Source organism: Rana temporaria, chromosome 9 (assembly GCF_905171775.1).
Source record: "Rana temporaria chromosome 9, aRanTem1.1, whole genome shotgun sequence".
Lineage (NCBI taxonomy): Eukaryota > Metazoa > Chordata > Amphibia > Anura > Ranidae > Rana > Rana temporaria.
Window position 1 is genome coordinate 174257214 of NC_053497.1, and position 20783 is coordinate 174277996.

A 20783-nucleotide genomic window follows, 5' to 3' on the forward strand; every position below is an offset into this window, starting at 1 on the left:
GAGAATTTTCAGCAAGGCAAAAAAATAAATAAAAAAAATTATAAAAAAATAAAATAAAAATTGCGTGAAAAGCAGCAGCTTCCGTCGCCCGCATCTGCTCCAGGACGGCGGCGGCGATAGATGTGTTTGCGAGTCAGGCGTGCGCTTTTTAATTAACCAGTTGCCTGCATATTAAGCAAATCGTTAATTAACAGGTGTACAAATGTGTATTCTATGATGCAGGTGTGGCGAGCGCGCGCACTTGTGGAATTCCGATGCGGTCCTTTGCCGCGGAGACGCATCTAATTAGCTCTCTGGGCTATTGGAAGATGACGTTTCTTTTAAATCCATATTATTAGCATCTAATAACAAGGGGGGGCTTCATATAAGAGTGCTGACGACGCCTCTCCAAGACGCTCTTATCTGCCCCGAAGGCGCTCGCGGGATAAAAACTCTGCCTGTCTCTTAAGTCTTCCTACCCAGCCTGACTGTCCCTTTCCTCCCAATCCTGACTGTCCCTTTCCTTCCCCAGCCTGACTGTCCCTTTCTTTCCCCAGCCTGACTGTCCCCTTCCTTCCCCAGCCTGACTGTCCCTTTCCTTCCCCAGCCTGACTGTCCCTTTCCTTCCCCAGCCTGACTGTCCCTTTCCTTCCCCAGCCTGACTGTCCCTTTCCTTCCCCAGCCTGACTGTCCCTTTTCCTCCCCAGCCTGACTGTCCCTTTTCCTCCCCAGCCTGACTGTCCCTTTTCCTCCCCAGCCTGACTGTCCCTTTTCCTCCCCAGCCTGACTGTCCCTTTTCCTCCCCAGCCTGACTGTCCCTTTCCTCTCCAGCCTTGACTGTCCCTGGCCCACCCCTTTCAATCATAGGATTTCTGTTATTTCTGCCATGGAGGCCCAGCATCATACGCCAACTCCTCCAGACCGATACCCATCCATCAAAGCTGGGGGGACCCTTGAGAACCTACAAACCCAATCACAACGAGAATATACAAACTTCATGCACTTGGTGTCCTTCACGGTACAATTTCAACATAATAGCGGATAAAACAGTGTTGTATAGATGGAATAGAATAGGATAGAACAGAAGATAGTGTAGTGTATTTAAAATATTTATACAATATAGAATACAATACTATAGATCCAATATAAAATTCAATACTATAGATACAATATAGTATACAATAATATAGATACAATATACTGTAGATACAATATAAAATACAATAATATTGGTACAATATAGAATACAATCCTATAGATGCAATATGTAATGTAAAATACTTATGTGTACAGTACATGATACATATATCAAATATACATACGTCTGTTTTTTTGTTACAATTTTTTATGGTTTATCCAGTGCCCCCCCAGAAAAAAAATCACGCCAACAAAAAGGCCCCCACATTCATTATTTTATATCATGATAACTAAAGGGGACCCGTCATGACTCTATACATGTATATAGGAGTATCAAGAGGACCTGCCATAGCTCTATAAATGTATAAAGGAGTATAACGAGGGCCTGTCATGACTCTATACATGTATATAGGAGTATAAAGAGGGCCTGTCATGGCTCTATAGATGTATAAAGAGGGCCTGTCATGGCTCTATACATGTATAAAGAAGTATATAGAGGACCTGTCAAGACTCTTTACATGTAAAGGAATATAAAGAGGACCTGCCATGGCTCTATAAATGTATATAGGACTATAAAGAGGACCTGTCATGGCTCTATAGATGTATAAAGAAGTATATAGAGGACCTGTCAAGACTCTTTACATGTAAAGGAATATAAAAAGGACCTGCCATGGCTCTATACATGTATATAGGAGTATAAAGAGGACCTGTCATGGCTCTATACATGTATAAAGGAGTATAACGAGGGCCTGTCATGGCTCTATACATGTATATAGGAGTATAAAGAGGACCTGTCATTGCTCTATACATGTATAAAGGAGTATAACGAGGGCCTGTCATGGCTCTATACATGTATAAAGAGGGCCTGTCATGGCTCTATACATGCATATAGGCGTATAAAAGGACCTGCCATGGCTCTATACATGTATCCAGGAGTATAAAGGGACCTGTGAATTGCCGGTGGCCACAATGTCTTTTGCGCAAACTAATCAATGTACGCTAATTGTGTTTTTTTTTTTTTTTTTTGGTACCAAAAATATGTAGAAGAATACATATTGGCCTAAACTGAAGAAAATAGTTTATTTTTTTCCGTCGTTTGCGTTTGGCTTTTTCCGGCGTATAGTTAAAGCTGCTATATGGTGGCGTACTCAATGTTAAGTATGGCCGTCCTTCCCGCGTACTCTTTTTATTTTTTTGCGTCGTTTGCGTAAGTCGTTCGCGAATAGGATTTTGCGTCGAATGACGTCACCGTCGGAAGCATTAGCTGGTTCCGGTTTAATTTCGAGCATGTGCACTGGGATACCCCCAGGGACTGCGCATGCGCAGTTAAAAAAAAACGTTGATTACGTCGGGTCACAACGTATTAACATTAAACACGCCCCCATCACAGCCATTTGAATTCCACGCCCTTACGCCGCGAGAGATACACTACGCCGCCGTAACTTACGGCGCAAATTCGTTGAGGATTCAAACCAAAGCAAATTAAGTTACAGCGGCGTAGTGTATCTTAGATACGCTGCGCCCGGCGCAGATGTATGTGGATCTGCCCCATTGTTTATAAACATTGATCAGACAAGAGATGGAGAGATACAAAGTAACATTGTTTATAAACATTGATCAGACAAGAGATAGAGGGATACAAAGTAACATTGTTTATAAACATTGATCAGACAAGAGATAGAGAGATACAAAGTAACATTGTTTATAAACATTGATCAGACAAGAGATAGAGAGATACAAAGTAACATTGTTTATAAACATTGATCAGACAGGAGATAGAGAGATACAAAGTAACATTGTTTATAAACATTGATCAGACAGGAGATAGAGAGATACAAAGTAACATTGTTTATAAACATTGATCAGACAGGAGATAGAGAGATACAAAGTAACAATGTTTATAAACATTGATCAGACAAGAGATAGAGAGATACAAAGTAACATTGTTTATAAACATTGATCAGACAGGAGATAGAGAGATACAAAGTAACATTGTTTATAAACATTGATCAGACAAGAGATAGAGATACAAAGTAACATTGTTTATAAACATTGATCAGACAGGAGATAGAGAGATACAAAGTAACATTGTTTATAAACATTGATCAGACGGGAGATAGAGAGATACAAAGTAACATTGTTTATAAACATTGATCAGACAGGAGATGGAGAGATACAAAGTAACATTGTTTATAAACATTGATCAGACAGGAGATGGATAAATCCTGCAAGCTGGGCAATATGATGTACAAATCAAAGGCGGCAGTAGGAGGAACAGTGTGCATGTGCAAAAAACACTGCACACGCTCCTGGAGTGACCTGCGGCGTTCCTGCACATGTGAAGGGTTTGGGTACGCCCTAGGGAAAAGAAAAAAATACTTTCAACATTTTTATTGCATTATTATTATTATTTTAGTTTTTTGCAATTGTGTTATAAGGAGGGAGGGAGAAAGGAGCATTAGAAAAGAGGTCAGCTTTAATAAATAAAATAAAAAACAAAAAAATAAAAATAAACAGGCCCATAGCAGAAATGTAAACAGTTGCTCCTGGAGTGACTTTTAACATTTTTTCTTTTTTTAATTGTATTATAAGGAAGGAGGGAGAAAGGATCATTAGAAAAGAGGTCCGCTTTAATAAATAAAATAAAAAAACAATAAAAAAAATCCCCAAATAAACAGTTGCTCCTGGAGTGACTTTCAACATTTTTTCTTTTAAATTGTGTTATAAATTATAAATGTGTTTATAAATAAAAAAATAAAATTAATAAAAATCCCCAAATAAACAGGCCCATAGCAGAAATGTAAACAATTGCTCCTGGAGTGACCTGCAGCGTTCCTGCGCATGTAATCGGTTTGGGTACTTCCTAGGGGAAAAAAAAAATCCTTTACATTTTTTTTTTCTTTTCAATTGTGTTATAAGGAGGGAGGGAGAAAGACACATTATAGAAGGGATCCGCTTTAATATATATATTTTTTTTCAAATCATTATTATTATTTATCTTTTTTTTTTGCAATTGTGTTATAAGGAAGGAGGGAGATGAACATTATAGAAGAAAGGAACATTAGAAATTAGGTCCGCTTTAATGAATAAAATAATTAAACACTGTGGGGCAGATTCTCGTACAATTGCATGTGAGATGCGCTACGCCGCTGTAACTTAAAGCTTTGAATCCAGAAAGAATTTGCGCCGTAAGTTACGTCGGCGTAGTGCGTCTCTCGCGGCATAACGGCGCGTAATTCAAATCGGCGAGTAGGGGGGCGTGTTTCATTTAAATGAAGCGCATCCCCGCGCCAAACGAACGGCGCATGCGCCGTCCCTAAATTTTCCGCCGTGCATTGCGCTAAATGACGTCGCAAGGACGTCATTGGTTTTGACGTGGACTTAAATTACGTCCAGCCCCATTCACGGACGACTTGCGCAAACAAAAAAAAATATTTTCAAATTCGACGCGGGAACGACGGCCATACTTAACATTGCGTACGCCACCAAATAGCAGCTTTAACTATACGCCGAAAAAAGCCGAACGGAAACGACGTAAAAGAATGCGACGGCCTCTCGTACGTTCGTGGATCGTCGGAAATAGCTAATTTGCATACTCGACGCGAAATACGACGGGAACGCCACCCAGCGGACGCCGAAGAATTGCATCTACGATCCGAAGGCGGACGAAGCCGTACGCCTGTCGGATCTAACCCAGAAGCCGTCGTATCTTGGTTTGAGGATTCAAAACAAAGATACGACGCGGGAAATTTGAAAGTACGCCGGCGTATCAGTAGATACGCCGGCGTACTTTCTTTGTGGATCTGCCCCAATGTAAACAGTTGCTCCTGGAGTGACTTTCAAAAATAAAATAAAAAATGTAATTGTGTTATAAGGAAGGAGGGAGAAAGGACCATTATAAAAGAGGTCCGCTTTAACCACTTAAAGCGGAGTTCCGGCCACAATTTCACTTTTTAAATATAAATTCCCCTGTAATACACAAGCTTAATGTATTCTAGTAAAGTTAGTCTGTAAACTAAGGTCCGTTTTGTTAGGTTGTTACAGCATTTAGACACTTTATAAAATAGAAATTGACTGGGGCCATCTTAAGTGTGGGCATCATGAAGCCAGACTGTATGACTTCCTGGATTTCAGCCTTGCAGATCTTGCACATGCTCAGTGCTGCGCAAGCAGTGTAATAGGTTTCAGATCAGGTTTCAGCACCTGTACTGTCCAAGTCGCATGATTCTTCGAGACTGGGGAGTGCACAGACTCCTGGAAAGTTACACCCACTGCATTCCCAGGAGTCTGTGCGGTGTAGGTTAGGAAGCATTAAGCACCTAGGTGCGGGAAATGGGAAGATTAACTATTCTGCCTAGCAACAACACTTTGAAGGCATCTAAAAAAAATGTTTTTTTTCTTAAAGGACTAATGACATTTTTTTAAAACTACTGATGTAATGTTATATTTATGGGTGGAACTCCACTTTAAAAAAAAAAAAAACAATACAAAAATCCCCAAATAAACAGGCCCATAGCAGAAATGTAAACGATTGCTCTGGCCCATAGAAGGGCGTACAGGTGCCAGGGCTGAACTGGTTAACCTGCATGTGTTTTCAGGTGGACGGGTGGCACCAGAAGGGTTAATTTAGACTTGAGAAAAAAATAACTGACTTTGCAGCATTTTTTTTTTCTTTTTTTCTTTTTTTTCTCGGTAGCAGCGATTTACATTTCAAGCTGCTCGGAGCCATTTCTTGACTCCTGCGGAGGTTAATGAGTTTTTTTTTTCTCTAACTCATCAGCGAGCCGGATAAGTGTCAGGGCGAGCTCATCCTTTCCCTGGGACCGGGGAGACAGGTGCGAGCACGAGGGCCGAGAGAGCGCTGCGCCTTTTCCAGCTGCACCTTCCGACAACAAGAGAGAAACACCAAAACACCCTCTTACAGCGAGTTGCATCAGCTCGTCACTGCGATGGATGTAAACAATGGTGCCGAATGATAAACAATCAGGATGTAAAAACAGATTGTCAGTGAGCTGAGACGCGGTGTGAGGTCATCGCCGCCTTCCCGGGATCGCTCAACAACTTGTTTTCCAAGAGGACTTGTTTTTATTATTATTAATATTTGATATATATATATATATATATATATATATATATATATATATATATATATATATATATATATATATATATATATATATATATATATATAATTTTTATTCAGGTTGGTGTTAAAGGAGACGCAATGTCAAAAACAAATCGATTGGAAATTCTTCATATAGCCCCCCGAGCCTCTTTCTGAGATTTGGTGTTTACAAGTTAAAAACGTTTTTTTTTCTTGCTTGAAAATTACTTAGAACCCCCCAAACATTTATATATTTTTTTCTAACACCCTAGAGAATAAAATGGCGGTCATTGCAATACTTTTTGTCACGCTGTATTTTGTGCAGCGCTCTTGTGCACTTTTTTGGGGGACAAAAATAAACTTTTTTTAATAAAAGTAAAGTTAGCCCAAATTTTTTTTATATTGCTCAAAATTTTTGAGATGGTGCAAACAAACTGAAAAAACAAAACAAAAAAAAAACATCAATTGCAGCCACTGTGCCCATCAATTGCTGCCACTGTGCCCATCAATTGCTGCCACTGTGCCCATCAATTGCTGCCACTGTGCCCATCAATTGCCGCCACTGTGCCCATCAATTGCTGCCACTAGTTCTGGTGACCCCGGGAACTCTAGTTCTAGTGACCCCGGGAACTCTAGTTCTGGTGGCCCCGGGGGGCGCTAGTTCTGGTGGCCCCGGGGGGTGCTAGTTCTGGTGGCCCCGGGGGGCGCTAGTTCTGGTGACCCCAGGGACACTAGTTCTGGTGACCCCGGGGACTCTAGTTCTGGTGACCCCGGGGACTCTAGTTCTGGTGACCCCGGGGACTCTAGTTCTGGTGACCCCAGGGACTCTAGTTCTGGTGACCCCAGGGACTCTAGTTCTGGTGACCCCAGGGACACTAGTTCTGGTGGCCCCGGGGGGCGCTAGTTCTGGTGACCCCAGGGACAGTAGTTCTGGTGGCCCCGGGGGGCGCTAGTTCTGGTGACCCCAGGGACACTAGTTCTGGTGACCCTGGGGACTCTAGTTCTGGTGACCCCGGGGACTCTAGTTCTGGTGACCCCAGGGACGCTAGTTCTGGTGGCCCCGGGGGTCACACCTACAGCCACACCCCCCTACAGTTAGAAACACAGATGAGGTCACACTTAACACCTTCAGCTCCCCCTTGTGGTTAACTCCCAAACTGCAATTGTAGTTTTCACAGTAATCCGTGCATTTTTGATGCATTTTTTGCTGTGAAAATGACAATGGTCCCAAAAATGTGTCAAAATTGTCCGAAGTGTCCACCATAATGTCGCAGTCACGAAAAAAATTGCTGATCGCCGCCATTAGTAGTAAAAAATTTTTTTTTTATAAAAATGCAATAAAACTATCCCCTATTTTGTAAACGCTATAAATTTTGCATAAACCAATTAATAAACGCTTATTGCGGTTTTTTTTACGAAAAATAGGTAGAAGAATACGTATCGGCCTAAACTGAGGAAAAAAACGTTTTTTTATATATATTTTTGGGGGATATTTATTATTGTTTTTTTTTTTCAAAATTGTCGCTCTATTTTTGTCTATAGCGCAAAAAATAAAAACCGCAGAGGTGATCCAATACCACCAAAAGAAAGCTCTATTTGTGGGAAAAAAAGGACGCCAATTTTGTTTGGGAGCCACGTCGCACGACCGCGCAATTGTCAGTTAAAGTGACGCAGAGCCGAATCGCAAAAACTGGCCGGGTCCTTTAGCTGCCTAAAGGTCCGGGTCTTAAGTGGTTAATTCAAATTTTGGTTAGCGGTCGTTTACATATTTAGTTGATATTTTATTAATATTTTTTTTTTTTATAATTTTTTATTAATTATTATTTTTTTTTTTAAACCACGTGTCTAATTTGCAGAGATGAGAAAAGAAGAACATAAAAGGGTAGTACCGTTCTTGCCCGGGACCTTTGCCGGGCCAAAACGCTTTGGCGCACTCGTGGTTAAATTAGACGCCGCCGCTTTCTTCTTGTTTCTTTTACTTGCAAAGATCACAGGAGGGAATTGAAGAGCGAGTCATTCTTCTTTATGTGTCTGCGGCGGGGCTCCCGTGTCGCACTTAGTCATAAGGCGGCGGATGATGGAGTACTTCGGCGAGCTGCAAAGCTTCTCTCTCTGCGCCATAAAAATCAGACGCTCGATTCTTAACTTTTCCTGTAAACTTCCTAAATTCTGAAATGACCGTTGTTCCCTATTATGGCCGGCGCTCAGTTTCTTGCTGGAGGAAGTGCGTTGCAGCAGTTTATGTCGCCCCCCAGTTGGGATATTAACTGACTTTCAAGCAGGGGGAGGTTTTGCTCCGAGGCTCCTGGTCAAAAGTGCGTTAACCAATTGTCACCTGCTGATTGTTTGATGGTCACACACGGGGTTGGTCATCCCATCCAGGGCTGCTGTTGCCACTAGGCAAACTGGGAAGCCGCCTAGGGCGCCGGGCCACTTGTGTTCATACTCTGTTCTCTCTGCAGCAAGCAACTAAGTCTCGGCATCAGTAGGCAGCTGCCGCTCCGTTCGCACATAGTGTCATAGGGAACGACGATCAGTGACATCACACGCTAAGCCACGCCCCTCCCACAGTAAGAAACACAAATCAGGGCACACTTAACCCCTACAGCGCCGCCTAGTGGTTAACCCCTTCACTGCCAGTGTCATTTTTACAGTAACCAGTGCCTTTTTATAGCACTTTTCGCTGTATAAATGACAATGGTCCCAAAAATGTGTCAATCCTTGGCGGAGGACTGTGTCTGTGTCCCGACTCCCAAATGAATGGAATAAAGCAAACATTCATTGATGGGCACTGGTGAGGCTGTATTGATGGGCACTGGTGAGGCTGTATTGATGGGCGCTGATGAGGCTGCATTTGATGGGCGCTGATGAGGCTGTATTGATGGGCGCTGATGAGGCTGTATTGATGGGCGCTGATGAGGCTGTATTGATGGGCGCTGATGAGGCTGTATTGATGGTAGGGTTGCCACCTCATCCCTTTAAACCCGAACACATATTAATTACACAGATTCTGTGGCTGATTAAGGTGGTAATTAAACTCACTTGGTGTCTTTCCTGCATTCAATTAGCCCCAGAAGCGGTGTAATTCATATGTGTTCGGGTTTAAAGGGATGAGGTGGCAATCCTAATTGATGGGCGCTGGTGAGGCTGCATTTGATGGGCGCTGGTGAGGCTGCATTTGATGGGCACTGATGAGGCTGCATTTGACGGGCGCTGGTGAGGCTGCGTTTGATGGGCGCTGGTGAGGCTGCGTTTGATGGGCGCTGATGAGGCTGTATTGATGGGCGCTGATGAGGCTGCATTTTATGGGCGCTGATGAGGCTGTATTGATGGGTGCTGATGAGGCTGCATTTGATGGGTGCTGATGAGGCTGCATTTGATGGGTGCTGATGAGGCTGCATTTGATGGGTGCTGATTAGGCTGCATTTGATGGTAGGGTTGCCACCTCGTCCCTTTAAACCCGAACACATATTAATTACACAGGTTCTGTGGCTGATTAAGGTGGTAATTAAACTCACTTGGTGCCTCATCTGCATTAAATTATATGTGTTCGGGTTTAACCACTTCCCGACCTCCGCATGTACATATACGTCGGCAGAATGGCACGGACAGGCACATTGGCGTACCTGTACGTCCCTGCCTAGACGTGGGTCGGGGGTCCGATCGGGACCCCCCCGTACATGCTGCGGTCGGTAACCCGCGGGGAGCGATCCGGGACGACAGCGCGGCTATTCGTTTATAGCTGCTTCGTCGCGATTTCTCCCCGGAGCTGAAGAACGGGGAGAGCCGTGTGTAAACACGGCTTCCCCGTGCTTCACTGTGGCGGCGTATCGATCGTGTGATCCCTTTTACAGGGAGACTCGATCGATGACGTCAGTCCTACAGCCACACCCCCCTACAGTTGTAAACACACACTAGGTGAAACATAACTCCTGCAGCGCCCCCTAGTGGTTAACTCCCAAACTGCAACTGTCATTTTCACAATAAACAATGCATTTTAAATGCATTTTTTGCTGTGAAAATGACAATGGTCCCAAAAAAGTGTCAAAATTGTCCGAAGTGTCCGCCATAATGTCGCAGTCACGAAAAAAATCGCTGATCGCCGCCATTAGTAGTAAAAAATCGTATTTTTTATAAAAATGCAATAAAACTATCCCCTAGTTTGTAAATGCTATACATTTTGCGCAAACCAATCGATAAACGATTATTGCGATTTTTTTTACCAAAAATAGGTAGAAGAATACGTATCGGCCTAAACTGAGGGAAAAAATATTTTTATATATGTTTTTGGGGGATATTTATTATAGCTAAAGGTAAAAAATATTGCATTTTTTTCAAAATTGTCGCTCTATTTTTGTTTATAGCGCAAAAAATAAAAACCGCAGAGGTGATCAAATACCACCAAAAGAAAGCTCTATTTGTGGGGAAAAAAGGACGCCAATTTTGTTTGGGAGCCACGTCGCACGACCGCGCAATTTTCTGTTAAAGCGACGCAGTGCCGAATTGTAAAAACCCCTTGGGCCCTGCATCCATCTGTGAAGTGGTATTCCGTAAGATGGTGAGCTTCTGGCTTAACACCTGTAACACAACCATTGCAGAGGAGGACTGGAGCGCAAGGGGGCACCCCCCCCCCCCCAGGCCAGTACTAAGATATATTGGGGTAGTTGAGATTCTTTGGACCATCTTGACCAGGGGGTAGGCAACCTCGGCCCTCCAGCTGTTTTGAAACTACAAGTCCCATGAGACATTGCAAGACCCCCGACAATCGCAGGTCCACTTTTCTTTCTTAGAATGTTCCGATCTTCATTCCAGAATACTTTGCACTTCAGATCTTTATGTCTTTTTCAATCTTTGTAACTGAACAAGTTTAGACCATAGTGCTGGTATTCTATACAATCCACACACAATGTCACATCTGCTATACACTTATCATCTCTTTTTCTTTATGAAAAGGCGAATTCCCGCAGCTGGGCTCCTATAGTCGCCATTTTCACCATTATTCTTACATGTTGATTGCATTTCCCTATTGAATAACGAGTTTACAATGCCGAGCACCCATTGGTCAGGTACGAGGATCAATGCTGGGCTTGTAATAATGCATTCCTCCGATGCCGCATACACAAAATGACTGGCACCGGCAAAATCACTCAAGGACGAAGTTTTATACAACGTGGAAAACTGCGCCCATTGTGTGTGGCCTGTTTATGTCGCGGCTTTTCATATACATTTAGCTCGTTTTTATGAAAAAGTGTAAAAAGGTTGTTATCCAGCGCCGATGTTGGATAATTCTGCATCTCATTCGATACAGCAAATTCTCTGAATCAGTTTTCACTTTATGTACCGTATTTATCGGCCTATACCGCGCCGGCGTATAACGTGCACCCCAAGCTTAAAAGGGAAGTTTAAGGAAAAAAAACGTACATTTTGGATGTCTTGCCCGGCGTCCATCGGTGGCCTTGTCCGGCGTCTGTCTGCGGCCTTGCGCGGGGTCCGTCCAGCCTTGTCGGTGTCCGTCTGCTGTCTTGTCCGGCGTCCATCGGCGGCCTTGTCCAGCGTCCGTCTGAGGCCTTGCCCGGGGACCATCTAGCAATGTCGGTGTCCGTCTGCTGTCTTGCCTGGCGTCCATCGGCGGCCTTGTCCGGCGTCCGTCTGCGGCCTTGCGCAGGGTATGTCCAGCCTTGTCGGTGTCCGTCTGCTGTCTTGCCCGGTGTCCATCGGCGGCCTTGTCCGGCGTCCGTCTGCGGCCTTGCGCGGGGTATGTCCAGCCTTGTCGGTGTCCGTCTGCTGTGTTGCCCGGCGTCCATCGGTGGCCGTCTGCGGCCTTGCTCGGGGTCCGTCCGGCCTTGTCGGTGTCCGTCTGCTGTCTTGCCCGGCATCCATCGGCGGCCTTGTCCGGCGTCCGTCTGCGGCCTTGCGCGGGGTCCGTCCAGCCTTGTCGGTGTCCGTCTGCTGTCTTGCCCGGTGTCCATCGGCGGCCTTGTCCGGCATCCGTCTGCCGGGGGTTGCAGCATTGTGTGTTTGAGTTTGGCGCCTCGGGCGAGCTGTGCAGAGCCGGATTTCCGGTGTGTTCGGCTCCTCTTGGCTTCTCTTGGCTTCTCTCGCGTGGCTGCGGGCGGAGCCGAGCCTAGCCGAGTGCCCAGTACACTCGGCTCGGTCTTTGTTGGAGTTTGATGGCGGCGCTGTGAGACAGCGAGGATCGGCGTATAACGCGCACCCACGATTTCCCTCTGATTTTAAGGGGAAAAAAGTGCGCGTTATACGCCGATAAATACGGTAATTTTATAATACGTCATCATTTTTAAGCTAGTGCTAGGCTTTTTCTTTTTAACCACTTTCGCACCGGACCATTATGCAGCTTAAAGACCTGGCCCCTTATTTGCAATTTTGCTTTAACTGATAATTGCGCGGTCGAGCGACGTGGCTCCCAAACAAAATTGGCGTCCACCCCCCCCCCCCCCCCCCACAAATAGAGCTTTCTTTTGGTGGTTTTCATTTTTTGCGCTATAAACAAAAATAGAGCGACAATTTTGAAATTCTATATTTTTTACTATAATAAATATCCCCAAAAATATATATATAAAAAAAAAATTCCCTCAGTTTAGGCCGATACGTATTCTAATACATATTTTTGGCAAAAAATATCACAATAAGCGTTTATTGATTGGTTTGCACAAAATGTATAGTGTCTACCGAATAGGGGATAGTTTTATTGCATTTTTATTAAAAAAAAATTTTTTTAGTAACGGCGGCGATCAGCTTTTATTTTAAATCGTGACTGCAACATTATGGTGGACACATCGGACACTTTTGACACTATTTTGGGACCATTGTCATTTATACAGCGAAAGTGCTATACAAATGCACTGATCAGTGCCCTACGGTGCCATTACAGTGCTCATCAGTGCCCTATGGTGCACTACAGTGCTCAATGCCCTACGGTACCATTACAGTGCTCATCAGTGCCCTACGGTGCCACTTTAGTGCTCATCAGTGCCCAAGGTGCCATTACAGTGCTCATCAGTGCCCTACGGTGCCACTACAGTGCTCATCAGTGCCCTAAGGTGCCATTACAGTGCTCATAAGTGCCCTACAGTGCCACTACAGTGCTCATCAGTGCTTGACAGTGCTTATCAGTGCCCATCAGTGAATGCGTATCAGTGCTACAATGATCATAAGTGTCACTACAGTGCCCTATTAATGCTCATCAGTGTCACTACAGTGCCCAAGTGTGCACATCAGTGCCCAACGGTGAGTGCTGATCAGTGCCACCCTATCAGTGGATCCTCGTCAGTACCGTAAAAATGTGTAAAAAAAATAGTAAAAAAATGCGATTTCATTATCTTTCCATATTTTCCAAAAACATGACATGTTTAAAAGACTCACAATGCCTCATAGAATATACATTGGGGTGTTTGCTTTCCATAATGGGGTCCTTTTGTGGGCATTTCCATTGTCCTTTTTGAAAGTGCTTTATTTTTTAAAATATTTTTTTAACCTCCAGACCACAAGACACAGTATATAGGGATAGAAGAAAAATAAATAATGCTTGTTCTCTTGTTTTGCAGCTAAGAAAGCGGTGGAGGAAGAGGAGGAGAAGAAGCCAATGCTAGCCAAGAAAAAAGTGAAGGAGCTGAGAGTTCTCGACGGCAAAGCAGCCCAAAACCTCTGTGAGTTGTCCCCTACATTCCTACTACCTTACCAGGCCTCTGTAATATCACAATGCTGTACAATATGCAACCAATCCTAGTCTAAACCAGGGCTTGTTTTCTCACAGAATAGGTGCAGGAACTTCCCCCTACCCGCCTCTGAGCATGTTCCTTTGTTTCCGCCCCCTTCCCTCTGAGCATGTCCCTTGGTTCTGCCCCCTACCCCCCTCTGAGCATCTCCCTAGGTTCCGCCCCCTACCCCCCTCTGAGCATCTCCCTAGGTTCCGCCCCCTACCCTCCTCTGAGCATGTCCCTTGGTTCCGCCCCCTAATAAAGAAAAATTATTCAGCGCTGGAATGTAAATATAAACTAAAAAATGCAAGCCAGCACTAAGGTAAATTCAAATAAAACACCTCACATTGACATAAAATAATAATAGTGCAGCGCAAAACAATTTTAAACTATACATACAGAAAGTTAAAACATATGATATATGATATATAATTAAAAATTATATAATAAAGTCCATATAAAGTGCTCAAGTGCAAAAAGATGATCCAAATCGGAATATAATAGTGCAAAAATCCAAAGGGTGATATCCAGAAGGAACCTCCACCAAATAGCAGGAATGGCCTCTCACCTTACAACTTCGACCTGCAATAGGTCACAAAGCATAATCAGAGAACCACCTGTTCTCAGAGGACAGCAAGCAATGCAGCAGTAGAACCACGATATCAGTCAGACTCAGGATCAGGACATGGCAATCAGGGCATAAAAAACAAAGGAGAGGAAATCTAGTGCTCTCTGAAGCCAAAATACATTTATTTAAGAATAAAAAACGAATACACTCACTGTATAAGCACTCTCAAACGAGTGCAGCGAAACAGCATAAAACATCCATAAGAGCATGGGTTTCAGGTCGGCGATCGCGGTTGACGTCACATGTGGCCCCTTCCCCTCGTACGACGTTACGTCCCTATGAGCAGGACTTCATCAGCGTGGGGTGAAAAAAGGCAGCATGCAAACGTCCCGCTGTCTAGGTATAAGAAGCCTGTGGCTGCCATGACACACCCACTAGAAATCAAGCCCTCCCATCAATCCTAATTAGACAACAAAGACTGTCAGCAAAGGAAGGCACAAACTGCACCATGATGGAAAAAAGTGACAGATTCGATCATAATGGGAAAAAGGGAAACACATTCGATCGGAATACTATCAAAGGGCAGACTCCTAAATACCAAAAGTTATATATATGCAATAAGGATAGAAATCCTCAAAGGCAAAAAAGACCCCTTTAAAAAGAAATCTTACATAAAAAATATAAATGACGTCAGCCACGATCCGCCCCCTACCCTCCTCTGAGCATGTTCCTTTGGTTCCGCCCCCTTCCCTCCTCTGAGCATGTCCCTTAGTTCCGCCCTTACCCTCCTCTGAGCATGTCCCTTGGGTCCGCCCCCTGCCCTCCTCTAAACATGTTCCTTTGGTTCCGCCCCCTTCCCTCCTCCCATTTATATATTGGTGGTGGATCTACTAGCTAACTTTCATCATTACTATCAACACGAAGTCACTCTTAGTTGGATTATTTTTTATTTGATTTTGAGTTTTTACAGACTTTATTTTGATATCACAATATATGGACTTTTTGAGCACTCTTGGTGTTATCATCACATGTTTATAAGACTTACTCATGTAGTCTTTCTTATTTCACATATATAATTAGCGCTACACTTTTGTTTTTTTGTAAAGCTCAAATACACTTGTGAGTGTCTACACATATATGTGACCCAGGCACATTGATCTCCATGCCGGCACAGTGAAAGAGAATTGCGTAAAAACACAGAGCTGGTATGAGGGAGATCCCATCTTCCTGCCGCCACACCGAGCGATAATGCTAATGCGCATGGGGTGATTAGGGAGTGCCCAGGCACACCAGGCACACCCTGTGCGCATGCCTATTCTGCTGAGTCAGAGCTGCACCTGGGATGTATTTAGCTGGTTTTATCTTAAAGTTCCAATGAGCTTAATATTAATATCTGATTTTCCAATCTCCTTTGGATCTACCAGCAAATGGGTAGTGCTGGATGTAAATGGAATGGATTGGGTAGGTCTTCTCACTCCGTAGTTGTTGGTTATTCTTAAGCAGAGATTTTTATTACCGTATTTATCGGCGTATACCGCTCACTTGTTTCCCCTTAAAATCAGGGGAAAATCTTGGGTGCGCAATATACGCCAATACCCCGCCAATCCCCGCTGTCTCCAACATAGCCGAGCCGAGTGTACTGCGCACTCGGTCAGGCTCGGCTCCGCCCGCAGCCACGCGAGAGGAGCCGAGCGCGCAGGAAATCCGGCTCTGCACAGCATGCCAAATTCGAACACACGACGCTGCAACCCCTCGACGGACCCCGCCGCAGACGGACACCCACAAGGCTCGACGGACCCCGCGCAAGGCCGCAGATGGATTCCGGACAAGGCCGCCGGGCAAGACAGCAGACGGACCACCGCGCAAGGCTGGACGGACCCACGCAAGGCCGCTGATGGACGCCGGGCAAGACATCCAAAATGTAAGTTTTTCCCTAAACTTTCCTCCTCAGCTTGGGGTGCGCGCTATACGCCGGCACGCGGTATATGCCGATAAATACGGTATTTTAAAGTGCACCAAGTCGGATTGGCGGGTAATAGATGTGCTCTGAGGATGAGTGGCCCCCGACGCAGAACAAGGCTTAAGGAAGAAAATAAAATATGTGCAGGCGCCTTGTGAAAGCTGCATTTAGCCCTGCGTATTGGCTTAATAACATTACATTGATCAATCTGACAGCTAATATATTGTTCTTTGCTATTACTCACAGTCATTTCCGTCTTTGCAGTTGCATCTTTATCTGTGCCGACTTTTCCTATTTCTGATCTACGTTGTGTTATACCTTTTCAGCCATCTTCCTCGGATCGTTTCGGATGCCTTATGACGAAATAAAGAACATCATTTTAGAAGTAGATGAAGAAAAATTGTCAGAGTCGCTAATCCAGGTAATGAATAATAATAAAACAATGTACTACTACTACTACTAATAATAATAATAATAATAATTTATCGTAGTAGTAATATTAATAATAAATTAATAAAATAATTCCTAATGTTTCCTGGGGAAAAAAAAAATCATGATATAAATTATAATGATTATTATCATGATTATATTTTATTATACATCATCGTGATTAACATGATATAAAATATTAGCACACAGTGGCGTCGCTTGGGGGTGGCTTCTGGGGCTATAGCCCTGAATCTGGGGCCCATATCCCCAAATCTCTTACCGGGTGTAGCGCTGCTGTACTCCGGCGGCAGTCCCGGTTCCTGCACATCACTGACTGACATTCCAGCGGCGGTTGGTTGCTAGGACCGCCCAGCAACCAACCATGTGACTCCGCCCCCCTCCCTCAGCATTCAGCAGAGAGCAGAATTTTCCTGGATTGCAGTCATGTTCTGGCTGCTGCCACACCTCCTGGCTCACTGTCTCCTCAGTGGTTGTGGCCAGGTGACAAGTGCACCCCGTTGGAGTCAGGTAGTGAACCCTATAGCAGACTGCTGCAGATAGACCACAGAGTGGATATGGAGGAGAGGTTCACTGGGGCACAAACAGGGACCCTACAGGAAGCTTGAGCCCAAGATTCCCCAGGGCGCGGAATCTAAGATCCAGTTGGTATTCACCAGAGCCTCTAGTGGTGAGGATGGCCTTCGCTGCAACTGGATCCAGGTCGCAGCCCCCGGAGTCCCCTAGGTCACGCTCCGTAGGGAGGGAGGGAAAGCAGCCACTCGGCATACAAGGGATAGTGAAGGGTAAGCCGAGGTCGGGGGCAACAAGCAGACGAGAAAAACCAAGGGTCAGGGTCACAGGCAAACAGGAGTAGTCGGAGACAAGCCAAAGTCGGTACACAAAGACAACGTAGCACACGGTTTTTGGGGAAGGGCCGCCCTTTCTTCAGACTTAATTGTATGGTGTGTGATTACATCCAAAGCCATTTTATTGAATCTAGTCTGGATTTAATCTCACACTATACGGCTTTAATATACATTTAAAAAAAAAAAAAATTGAATAAAAAATAAATAAATAGAAATAAAAAAATAAATAAAACATAATGATCCTAAAGTTAATTCCCCTTTGAGGACGTTACTCTACAATGAAGGCACGGTAAAAGGTGACCCAGTTGTGGTCAATCAGTGGCAGTCAATGGACCACTCAACAGATATTTAATTTTCATGAGTAATGTGAAGAGCCTCCGATACAAATGATCAACTAGTTTCAAGCTAAATTTTAAAGTTTATTGAATAAAAGACAGACAACATGTTTCAGGGAAGGGCCGTCCTTTCTTCAGACTTATTTGTATGGTGAGTGATTACCAGGGCTTTTTTTTCAGGGGGAACTTGGGGGAACTCAGTTTCACCACCTTTGGCTCAGACCCTTTGGTGCCTGCTCACCACAATCACTTGTAAACACAGAAGTCTGGTTTCTGTGTTTACAAGAGACAGCTCTGCACTCTGTGTGTAACCCCCCTGAACTCTGTACTCTGTATGTAATGCAATCCTGGTATTTAATGCCCCATTAAGACCCTTCTACTGTTTGTGAAATCTGAACGGGGTCGTGGTTGAGTTCCTGCACCTATTTTCTGAGAAAAAAAGCTCTGGTGATTACATCCGAAGGCATTTTATTGAATCTGGTCCGGATTTAATCTCACACTATACGGCTTTAATATATTCAATAAACGTTTCAAATAAAAAATAAATATATAGAAATAAAAAATAAATTAAAAAAAACGTAATAATCCTAAAGTTACTTCCCCTTTTGAGGACGTTACTCTACAATGAAGGCACGATAAAAGGTGACCCAGTTGTGGTCAATCAGTGGCAGTCAATGGACCACTCAACAGATATTTAATTTTCATGAGTAATGTAAAGAGCCTCCGATACAAATGATCAACTAGTTTCAAGTTGATTTTAAAGTTTATAGAATAAAAGACAGACCACATGTTTCGGGGAAGGGCCGTCCTTTCTTCAGACTTAAGGCTCTTTCACACGTCCCTTCAGTTTCTTTCGTCCGCTCCGTCGGCTCAGCGGGGATCCCCGCTGAGCTGTCGGCGGATAGGGCGGTCCCCGCACACAGTGCAGGGACCGCCCTGTCTGAGCTCCGCTCTGCCCTATGGGGAACCGGATGCAGACGGACCGTCTGTCCGTCTGCATCAGTTCCGTTCCGCCGGACGGAAGAAAAATAGGGTTTTCTTCCGTCCGAAAACCGGATCCCGACGGACGCGGACGCTCCATCCGCTAACGGACGCGATCCCATAGGGATTCATTACAAGTCCATTAACGGACTTGTAATGAACGGACAGGCGGAACGGACGTCTGAAAGGGGCCTTAGTTGTATGGTGTGTGATTACATCTGAAGGCATTTTATTGAATCTAGTCTGGATTTAATCTCAATCTTAATCTCAAATAAAAAATAAATATATAAAAAAATAAAAAATAAATAAAAAAAAACGTAATAATCCTAAAGTTACTTCCCCTTTTGAGGACGTTGCTCTACAATGAAGGCACGATAAAAGGTGACCCAGTCGTGGTCAATCAGTGGCAGTCAATGGACCACTCAACAGATATTACATTTTCATAAGTAGTGTGAAGAGCCTCCGATACTAATGATCAACTAGTTTTAAAGCTGATTTTAAAGTTTATAGAATAAAAGACAGACAACATGTTTCGGGGAAGGGCTGTCCTTTCTTCAGACTTATTTGTATGGTGAGTGATTATGATTACATCCGAAGGCATTTTATTGAATCTAGTCTGGATTTAATCTCACACTATACGGCTTTAATATTTTCAATAAACGTTTCAAATAAAAAATAAATATATAGAAATAAAAAAAAAAATTATAATCCTAAAAGGGGTTGTAAAGGTAAAACAAATTTCCTAATTAGTCTCACACTATAAGGCTTTAATTTACTCAAACTTTTCAAACCAAATAAAAAAAAAAATAATTAAATTAAAAAAATAAATAGAAAAAAAAAATAATAAAAAAATAAAAACTTTCTTGACCAATTGTACAAGACACTTCTATTTTTTACTCGGGAAGATACCCGGATGGACGTTGTTTTTCTTTCCTCCGGAGAATGCCGCGGCCTCACGTTTTTTCCAAAAGTTCCGTCTCCTCTGGGCAGACAATTGCAGCTTCAGTCCAGTTTACTTTTCTGTTGCCAAGCTTCGCCATTTTTTTTCCCAGTTCAGAATGAAAAGGAATCAGATAGATGAAGGTAATTAAATTGTCAAACTGACAGCAATGGACTATATTTTAGTGATAACTTGTTTCATCCTAGAAGAAAAAATAAAAAGAAAATCAATTACTTTGTCTTGTGCGCAGCGTGTGGAATTCACAAAGTGCTTTATGTAGCTGCACTATCTGTATCTTATTACTCTCTGCCCTGCTTTATGCCCAGTAATTGGCTGTTTTCAATAACTGATGTGCGTTTCCATTACTTGGACGGATTTGAGGATCGTAATGGACATAAGTGCGCTGGTTTTCCGCTGATAAATAAGCTGCGGGCCGCGCGGGGGGTACGGCCATTGCTGTTTAGTCTTTTAACATGAAAGGGAATCGGATTCCCGTCTATTTTCCATTTTTTCCTTTGTCATTTTTAAACAGTTTCTTGTTTCATGACTTTTCCTGGTTATTGCAGATTTTTTTTTTTTTTTTCACGAATGTGTTTGCCCTTTGTGCGTTCGCCATCGCTTTCCTTCTCATGTGTGGAAAGCAGGACACAGTAAACAATAGAAGTAGAAAGCATATTGCTTGTATTTTAACCACTTAACCACTTAAGACCCGGACCAAAATGCAGCTAAAGGACCTTGCCCCTTTTTGCGATTCGGCACTGCGTCG

The 20783-nt window shown here is 43.6% G+C and overlaps 1 protein-coding gene across 3 annotated transcripts in view; it reads left to right on the forward strand.

The window, feature by feature from the left end:
* The window catches only part of DIAPH2 (diaphanous related formin 2), a 1333979-nt gene that overhangs the window by 615935 nt on the left and 697261 nt on the right, over positions 1 to 20783 (forward strand). For all 3 annotated transcript variants that reach the window (XM_040325027.1, XM_040325028.1, XM_040325029.1), the window contains 2 exons: positions 13786 to 13887; positions 16793 to 16887. In XM_040325027.1, the coding sequence (XP_040180961.1) occupies positions 13786 to 13887; positions 16793 to 16887 (197 nt within the window). The remainder of the gene's footprint in view (positions 1 to 13785; positions 13888 to 16792; positions 16888 to 20783) is intronic.